General features: G+C 39.5%; 1 protein-coding gene across 1 annotated transcript in view; it reads right to left on the bottom strand.

The window, feature by feature from the left end:
• The window catches only part of LOC105621553 (dachshund homolog 2-like), a gene marked incomplete at its 5' end in the record, with an annotated part of 76,876 nt that overhangs the window by 64,789 nt on the left and 2,789 nt on the right, over positions 1 to 9,298 (bottom strand). Inside the window, one exon of the mRNA XM_012203025.1 lies at positions 5,528 to 5,755. Within this exon, the coding sequence (XP_012058415.1) occupies positions 5,528 to 5,755 (228 nt within the window). The remainder of the gene's footprint in view (positions 1 to 5,527; positions 5,756 to 9,298) is intronic.

Genomic DNA, 9,298 nt, shown 5'->3' with positions numbered 1-9,298 from the left:
GAGAGAGAGAGAGAGAGAAGAAAAGCCACAAAGAGGCAATGGTAGGGGACAGAAGAGTTTCGAAGAGAGAGAAAAGAGAAGAGACAGAGAGCAAAAGAGATGTTGGGGCTCCTACAATTTTAATTAACCCGGTACCGGGCACAGAGAACCGATCGCGATCGAATCGGGTGCACGATCTACAAGGAATCTACATAAGATCCTCCACTCGCAGCTACAACTCAATCCCCTCTTTATATTCCGCGCTCGAGGAGCCTTAACTGGGGGGCCCCATGGGGGCCCAGCGCACCAGACACCACGATGCACCACACATAATCCTTGCCGTTGGTTCCGCCACGGCTCCTACGCTCCTCTTATCTCGTCGAGGATCGAAGATAGTAGCCTCAGTGCCACGTTCGCCTGGCTCCTCGCCGGCCAGGACTTGGCAGACTCATATTGTCCTTTGTGCGGCATGTAACTTACCGGCGATAACGAGACAGAGACGATCGCTTCTTTTTCTTATGAAACTCTTCTTCTTAGTTAAGAGGTGCGTGCGTGCTTACTCGTTTCATACATAATGAGCAAATATTCGAACGATAATGAGAATATCGCAAATTTTTGATAAAAAAAAGGGGAGAATCGATAGAATTATTTTTTTCCGAACAGGACCTCTTGTCGCAATTATCCTTTTCATTTATAGGGAAAATAACACGCTAAATCATGCGAGAAAATGCTCTGTAAAGGGTCCTCTATATAGAAGACGATTGTGGAGTGTTAAGTAGGAAACTGACCAATTCTAATCGAGTATTCTTCTTATGTTTGATTGTGATTGGTTGGTTTTCCACGACTTAAGACTCCACGATCGTCTACGTAAAGATTTCTATGTAGAGGATCCTTAAGACTTCTGAATTGTATTGACAATATATTGACAGACTGGGAGGATTACAGTAGTAATAAACAATTCTTAAATATGATTTAAAAAGTGTTAAAGAAAAATACTAAATATTATTGATAATTTTTCCTAATCATTGTCCAAAAACTTAGTTGTATGCGATTGTTTTCAAGCAATTCTCATTCTGTCGCATCCGCAATGTATTTTGCTTTAAATATTATCTAATCTCAAGCTAAGAAATCCTTTTAATAAAACTATCGTGATTTTCAGAGGATTTGCGTTCGCACTGACCGTGTCATCGTAAATCTACATACATGTTTCATGATGTATTAACGTATTACGAAACCCGAGTCGAGCTACGATGCAAGAGGATAAATAAACGTTTCCAGATCTCCGACGTAGCTGCGTAGAACGTCACGATTCACGTGTCTCGCTCTTTTTAGGACTGCCACGATGACGGTTCTTGGTTCCCCCTACGATATAAACAGGTCGCGTGAGAGGTCCGCCTGACAAAGACGAATAATATCGATAATATTCCGCATCGAAGACATCCCGTCCGGATTGACTTAAAATCGGGCCAGGCGCGATACGTGTGCTTGCTTGCATGTGTATCTCCGCGTACATGCGCGATGCACATATAAAGGCGTTCCGATCTCGTGCCGACGGAGATACGGATGCACCCATACGGCTGAAGGTTCGTAACACGATAGTGGTCGTATGTAAAACCATCTGGTGTAAAACGAGCTGCTGGCTCGTTCGAGTATTAAATCGGGCCTCTCTTACTCTCTTTCCGACTACTTCCCTCGCGGCCCCACTGCTCCCGTCGCCGTAGTCGTAATCGTCGTCGTCGTCGTCGTTGACTGCCGCTACTCTTTTTTTTTCTTTCTTTTCTCTATATACCGCAGCAGTACCCTTTATCCTCAACCATCACCACCTCCTCCTCTTCCTCTTCCTCCTCTTTCACCTCTTTTCCTGGCCTGTCGATCGACTCGCGCTGCATGGAGATCTTCGCGTCGAACGCGCGCGCAGAATCTGTTAAGCCGACCAGCAACAACCGCCGCGCTGCGCATTCCGAGCTTAACGTCACAACGCGCGCCAAATGAACTCATTAGTGTTCACGTGTTCGATGCCCGCGAGTTGGCTTCTCGGCCGCTTCTTGACCAAGCGTGTCTCTTCTTATTAAAATCCACGCGACCGATTTATTTATTTTTATTGGACCGACCAAGGAATCGCGAAACGGAAAAAAGATCTCTCGATTGCGATACCAATCAATTATTGCGTGATGAATGAATCATAGACTATCGATATGAAAGCCAATATATGAAAAACAATTAAAAGATCTGTATCAAATTGATATTGATAATCTATTCTTTATCGATGAACTCTCTAAATTAGTGCACACGATAATGTAGTAAGTTGAAACATAACATATTATTTCTTTAACTTCAACTTATTATTCCTTGTGCAAGTTCAAAGAGTTTTTTAATAAAGAACATTGGCGAATTCAGAAATTTGTCAAGAGAGCGTCATTGGCGCTTTACAAGCGAAACTTTTTAAAATTAAATATGAAATGAAATAGAATATTGAGATTATTATTGACATTAGACTGTGTGTGAAAAAGTATTATTTAAACATATAATTCATAAACGTTTTATTATTTAAAATTATAATAATATAAAAAAAGGATAATATAATAAAATCTATGTATATTTTTTATACCTATAGGAATTTTTCAAATGAAAAAATTTTTTTAGAATCGAAATTGTGATTAAACATTTCGGAAATATCAAAAATATATATATATACACTTTGCATAAATATTTTTTAAAAACAAAATTTTAAGAGGATGACTTTCTCTCTCCCTGTGAATCCGCAAATGATAAAGAACTCTTATATGTATTGAAAAAGAAACTAAAAAATTTTTAGTGTAACATTTTTCCGCTCGTTAGTACTTGTTTCCTCGTTAGTACTTGTTCGCATTTAACAGAAACCCACGTCGGCGATATCGTTAGCGGGATGTCGTTGAGAGCATCGAAAGGAAAGCACGAATTATGCAAGCGGATCCGTGCTCGTGCACTTCGTAGCACGTAGGAGAGCACAGTCATCGAGAACTGTTCCCTTAAGTCGCTGTGTCGCGAGGGTGGCAGTGAACAGTAAGAATGGGAACAAGGGGTAAGGAAACACAACAACGGGGCATCGGCTATGGGAGCATCGTCGATTTCTTTTTATCGGATCTCTCTGCCTCGAGAATCTAACCTACGAGTCGACCAAGTACATGTAACCGCGAGGAATTGCTTAAGCCTTACCATCGCTAAGATCGCGATGCCCAGCATTCCTAACGTTAGGGCAGCAGCAAAACGCATTAGTTAACGATCCTGAAAATGACACTTTGTATCGGCTAATGGGTAATTAAAGTCCCGGGATTACGTTTCGGTCGGAATTTATTAAACGTGGCGTTGAAACGCGCGACTCCGACACGGTACTCGACGCGGCTGGATATCGGATCGCGCCTTTATGACGATCCACCACTTAAAATTTGCGAAAACGCAGATAAGAGACGTTCGTACGTCGCTCGTCTCGCTGAAGATTGCGTTCTTGTCGGTCAGTCTTTCTGAACCGAATGTGCGCCGATGTGCGCGTTGAGACTACATTTAGCACTAAATGTGATAATATATGATAGTAATTTGATTTCGCCCCTGATCTGAAGTGTTGCTTAACACTAAAAGTCATCATTTTTTACTTACTAACAGAAGGCAATTAAATTATTATGAAAATAAGGAAAGTGATAAAAATTCAAATATTTTAACAGTATAAAGAACATAATTATTGGAAAAATGAAAAAATTTCAGAATCCTGTCTTTTACATAAGAAATATAATTTCGATTTAAAAAATAAAAATAGTCAATAATAATTGCTTGGTTTTAATGTTATATAATAACTTTTAATGTTATATAATAAGAGTAATTTCAAAAAAAATATCTAAAGAAATCTGAAAAGTACGATTTTACAATATATTAGACGATGTTTATATCCCAAATTAAAAAATGATAGAAAAATCGACGTTAAATTCATACACGAAGGATACGAGATTTCAATAATAATTCAATAATAATCGATAGTGATATGTTAAAACAGAAGTGGATATAGCCGATCGACGACAGTTTTGGCGAAATTGGACAATTGCTTTAAGAATAAGATTTCATATTTCGTGTTTTTTTTTTTTATTATTATTATGTATTCACCAATATTACATCGAAGAACTGCGATCGCTCGGCTGAAACTTGACGTGTATTTACGTAGCGCTTTTTATTCGTACATTCCTTTCTCCATAATTTCATTTACGGGACGTTCCTGAAATCCCTTACAGTTATACACATGTCGCAATTAATAATAATACCTTCGATAATACAACTATCACATATTAGTAGTAATAACTAACGACTATAATGGCAATTCATTTACTTATGTATGTATACATTCCGTACGGCATAGATTCGAATAATATTGCAGCAACATTATAATTAATATTCCAACAACACTGCTACGTTCTAGCAATGTTGCTGCAAACTTCTGTGTTATATGAATATGGTAGCATATTAATATAGGAATACACGCGTACATTATATATTGTGTCATTTATGCGTTATCATCAATTCTTTTGTAACACAAATCTCTGTCAATTGTCGTTGCAAAATCAAATCACAACGAGTTTCAATCGATATCGTATAAACGGCTTGACGATTTACATCGAAATGTTTGTTACGTCGTTAAGTTTGCCTCAATCGCAAAGCAACCTCGACATCGTGAGAAACGATTCCGTGCGCCGACTTCTTTCTTCCTTTTTTCTTCTCATCTGGCGTTCCGAGATCTCGCGACGAACATATTTAATAATAACGCCGACCGATTTATCACGCGCGTTAATGAGAAAGAAGTCGTATGCTGCACGTCATCTCGCGCCGCGCCGACTCGTTCTTAATGGGTCTTGCCTACATTCATCGTAACCAATCTACGGTACAAACTCTATCTATGGCAACGGCGACACTTAAATTTAATCTTAACACGCCGAAGACGATGTTTTTGCGAGCAATATCTCATTGGGGAGTTTCAAGCTGCTTCTTGCGCAAAATATTTACGTGAATCATTCTCGAGATGCAGCTCGAAGGTGCGTTCAGTGTATCGATTTAATAAAATTTTTCAATAATAATGCGTTACGAATATTCTGCGATTCATTGTATGGATATTAAAACACTTTACGCAAAGAAAAGCATCAATAAATAGTATCAAGATATTCATTAAAAGTTAATATTAAGATTATAAAAAGCGAGAATTCATATATATTATTTGTGCACATCGTGCCTTTATGCTACAGGTCTTCACTTTTGGATGTCCAGCTCTCCCCGACTATTATCATTCTCATTTCACGTATCCATGGTCTTAACGCGGTACAAGTCAAGCGCAAAGGTTGAAGCGTGAGAGGGAGGACGCGGTAGATGAGACTGGATAAAGAGCCGGAGAGAGAGGTGAGCACGAGGGGAGGAGTAGCGGAGTCTCGTCGACGGGACAGGGACTAATGCCTCTTAATGTGGTTCTGGGAGAGCTGGAAGATAATGAAATTGTGGAGAGCGCCCTCAAGTGTCTTAAGAAAGCCCTGCCACTGACCTTTCTCGTAGTTGATTTGCCTCTCCTGCTGCCTCGCGTTGTCAGCCGCGACCTTGAGCAGGCCCTGGATATTCCTCAGCAGGGTCTCCGTACTCGAGACCGAGGGGTCTTGGGCGCTCTGAGACACGGCGACCGCCGCCGAGGCTATCTGCGAGTAGTTCAGGGCTTGAGGAGGACTTTCCGAGCCCGGTGCTGGCAATGGCAGGTTTTCCGGCACGTCCGACAAATCTGAAAGCAAAATTATCACGTTATTTCCTTCTGAATATTCTCGAGACAACAAAACGGGCAGGAAAGAAGGTATTTCTCCCTGATAATAAATAAACGCCGGTGTCTATTCTGTAACGTATGGAGCTCATTTCGCGTGGAGATTTCTCCTTGGCGAGAACGCCACGTCGGGAGCAAAACGTCAATGATAAATTCGATGTAACGAACGTCGGACAACGTTCGAAGTACGAGGGGCAAGCCCTATACAGCGTGCGTGTCTCAAAGTCGTAATCTCGCGACGACTACTTGTTACCCTTCGCCACTTTTTGATTTAATGTCAACGTGGGCGAATTAAATTCAGAGATTAAACGCTACACAGCGTTCCTCAGACGATTAGTCGCGTCTTGACCAACTGGCTGTTTATTATCTCGCTGAAATACCAGGGAGAAATGAAGTATCATTATTGATGACTAGCAATATAATTTATATGACGCTAATACGATTGTTCATGTGAAATTAGAACATTCTTAGTTAATATTATGTATCTTTTAAAAAACATCATACAAAAAATTGTTGATTAAATCAATTCCAACTTGAAACATTGAATCATCAATATTATATTATCCAATTTTGAAAGGCAAATCAAACTGGACCACCCTGGGCTGATCGCTCGAGACACTTCTTGGAAACACGTTCTTCTCGAAACACATTGACACATGTCCGATATTCTGTCGCATTATGGAAGGGTCCGCGGTCATCGTTCTTTAAGAGAGTAAAAGAGATCCAGCGGGATCGTCGGAATAAAGGATGCCTTATGGTTATTGCCGCAGGGACCCAGAGAGTGGCGGTGAGACAAGATGTCTGCGTGGGTTCCAGGCTTAAGTGATCGCTCGTGGTACCGGCCACACCGTGGGTTTTAGCAGCCCGGCTGCTTTACGGCCAACGATATGTAGTTTATTGTATCGTCTTTTAATTATCTGCGCGCACCTACAACGCCACGGCAATCGGTTACTTATTGCCATTGGCCGATTTAACGCTCAGCGCACCTTTGGTGCCGGCACCTTTTGATAGGAAAGCGCGTCGCCTCTCCTTTCCTTTCGATCCTTCGTTCTCCTAAAATCGCACACGATCCTTTCTTTTTTTTTCTTTTCAGCATTATTCCGTGCGACTATATTATCTTCCTACCCATTACAATTATCAGGACAAGAGTCGCCATTCTCTCGGATTCTTTTCACCGCGAAAGCGCAGTTCGACCTTTGCCTTTAGAATTTCTTGACAAGAACGTGAAAAGAATGTTTACAATCAGAAAGACGGTAAAAAAATTATGTAATACATGCACTTAAAGCCAATATGGAGTAAAGTGAAGTAATTTGGATAGGTTAATATAAATAAATAAATTTTCAAATTGAATAAAAGATTGAGGTCGCATAGTATATTCAATTAAATATATAAAACATACATTATTGCAATAGTGTACGTTTTGTTCTATAGCTTGTTTGAGACTTTAAAAAAGAAACGTTTCTTCCAATAAAACAAATAAATAGAGTCCGATCAAAACTTCTGCCGAAACTGAAAACAAACACTCACTGTGTGTCAGCATTGATTGAAACCATATATAGCTTTTCTTCATAAATATTAATTTTAATATGTGTAATTATTGTTTCAATAATTAAATTATGTTTATGAAGAAGAAACTTATTATACAAAGAAAGAATTTTTTCTTACAGTTTAACCTAAAAACAATAATGATAGCCATGAGACAACATTGTATTCCCAAAAATTTTTTAAATGTAAATCTCTCTTATTCATTAATAAAATTATAATGAAGTATAAAATAAGTTTGATTAATTTTACCGAAGTGCAAGGTAAAAAAATCTTTAAAATATTGTATTGTACCACAATTACCATATTTTCGGGGTAAACTTTAAAACAAAATTTTCTCCGTATATTTTTCAGTTAAAATTGAACCGAAATTTCAGTTTTCGACCGAAATTTAAGTATTGTTTCAAATTATTTATAAAGAAAAAGTATATAATAATATAATAAAAGTATATAATAATATAATGGTCATATTTATACATATGGCTTTTATAGAATTCCTATTTTTTTTAATTTTGGTTTTGGTTTCGGTTGAAATTGACATGTAACTGAGTGTTTCGGCAAAAGTTGCAATCGGACTCTGCAAATAAATATGATAATCGAATAGAAAATGACTGAGAAAAATTCAGTGAGGATTGTCAGATGCAAAATTGACGACGAATCGCAGTGAATCCGATTCCAAGAACAAGAGCGAGAGATAGTGGCACGTCTCATTAAATCAGAACTGCATTCCACAAGCGTGTACACTCCCACGGGCGTTCGACGTGGTTCTACTTCGATCACCCGCGAGCATCGTAGGTAGAATGTACCCATGTATTGCGTACGACACGCTGCGAGACACGGATTTGATTCCCTTTCCTCTTCTCATCGTACATGGCCCGCGCCCGGAATTTATACGTCTAACTCGCGTATTTCGTGGAATTTACAGGCCTACTAATTCGGGGGTACACGCGGGATCCTCTAATTTTGTGAACGCGCGGCAGCTTCAACATTTTCCAGTCAGCCTCTGGCAGCGCGAAGGCCGAATGACGAATAATTTTATGATTTCCATGAATTCTTACCAATATCGTCGCCCCCATCGAGACTACAAAATGTATCAATTCGCCCGTAAATCACTCGTGACCGTGCAAGGTACGCTTTCTTCTAACGATTCGGTCTCGCATTAAATTGCGACCCAAAAGAAACGAAATTAATTAAGACAACGCGAGATGATCAAATCTTATCTTTTTTATTCATTGGAAATACATTCGTGATGCGAAATCGATCCCACGTGGTTACGCGACTTTATGAGCGACCCTCAGACCATTAATTGGGTTGGCCAATTAACATGCCGGCGTGACAATGGTCGAATAGATTAGAAATCAAAATGATTATGACGCTTCGGTGAATTTAGAGCACCGGAACAAGGCAGGAAAGGATAGCGGTGCAAAGCTCAGACGAAGATTCGATCTCTCGATCCATCTTTCATTAGAAAAATGAAACTAAATACTGAAGATACAAGTCTAATGATCGCTTTGTTCCGACAGTGACGCTTCTCACGTAGATGCCACGCGTTTTGGAGATATTTTGTCAATAAAAGAATAAAACTATCCAACGTCACACAAAGCACACGGTGCTCAATGAGTGCTTAAAAAATTAATCGAAAAAAGCAATAATTACATTTAGTATTTTTATGATTAAAATGATTTTTTCGCTAAACTCAAAGCAATTAAAAACATTTGGACCTATATGCAACTTGGCAACCGCTGCGGCGCGTTTCTCAGAGCACGATGGAAGATGAAACCCGAAGCGTCCCTCGCGCTCTCTCGGTAGAGATGATGGATGAGAGGCCCTGACCCGCCAGTCGTCTAGAAGAACTCGTCTTTAAACGCGGCGTGTCCAGCAAAATCGATATAATTATTTCACGAGCACGAATCTTTTCTCTTCATCTCTCTCTTCATCTCTCTCTTCATCTCTCTTCTCTCTCTC

Source organism: Atta cephalotes (assembly GCF_000143395.1).
Source record: "Atta cephalotes unplaced genomic scaffold scaffold00034, whole genome shotgun sequence".
NCBI classification, from domain to species: Eukaryota; Metazoa; Arthropoda; class Insecta; order Hymenoptera; family Formicidae; genus Atta; species Atta cephalotes.
This window is presented reverse-complemented; position numbering and strand designations above follow the sequence as displayed.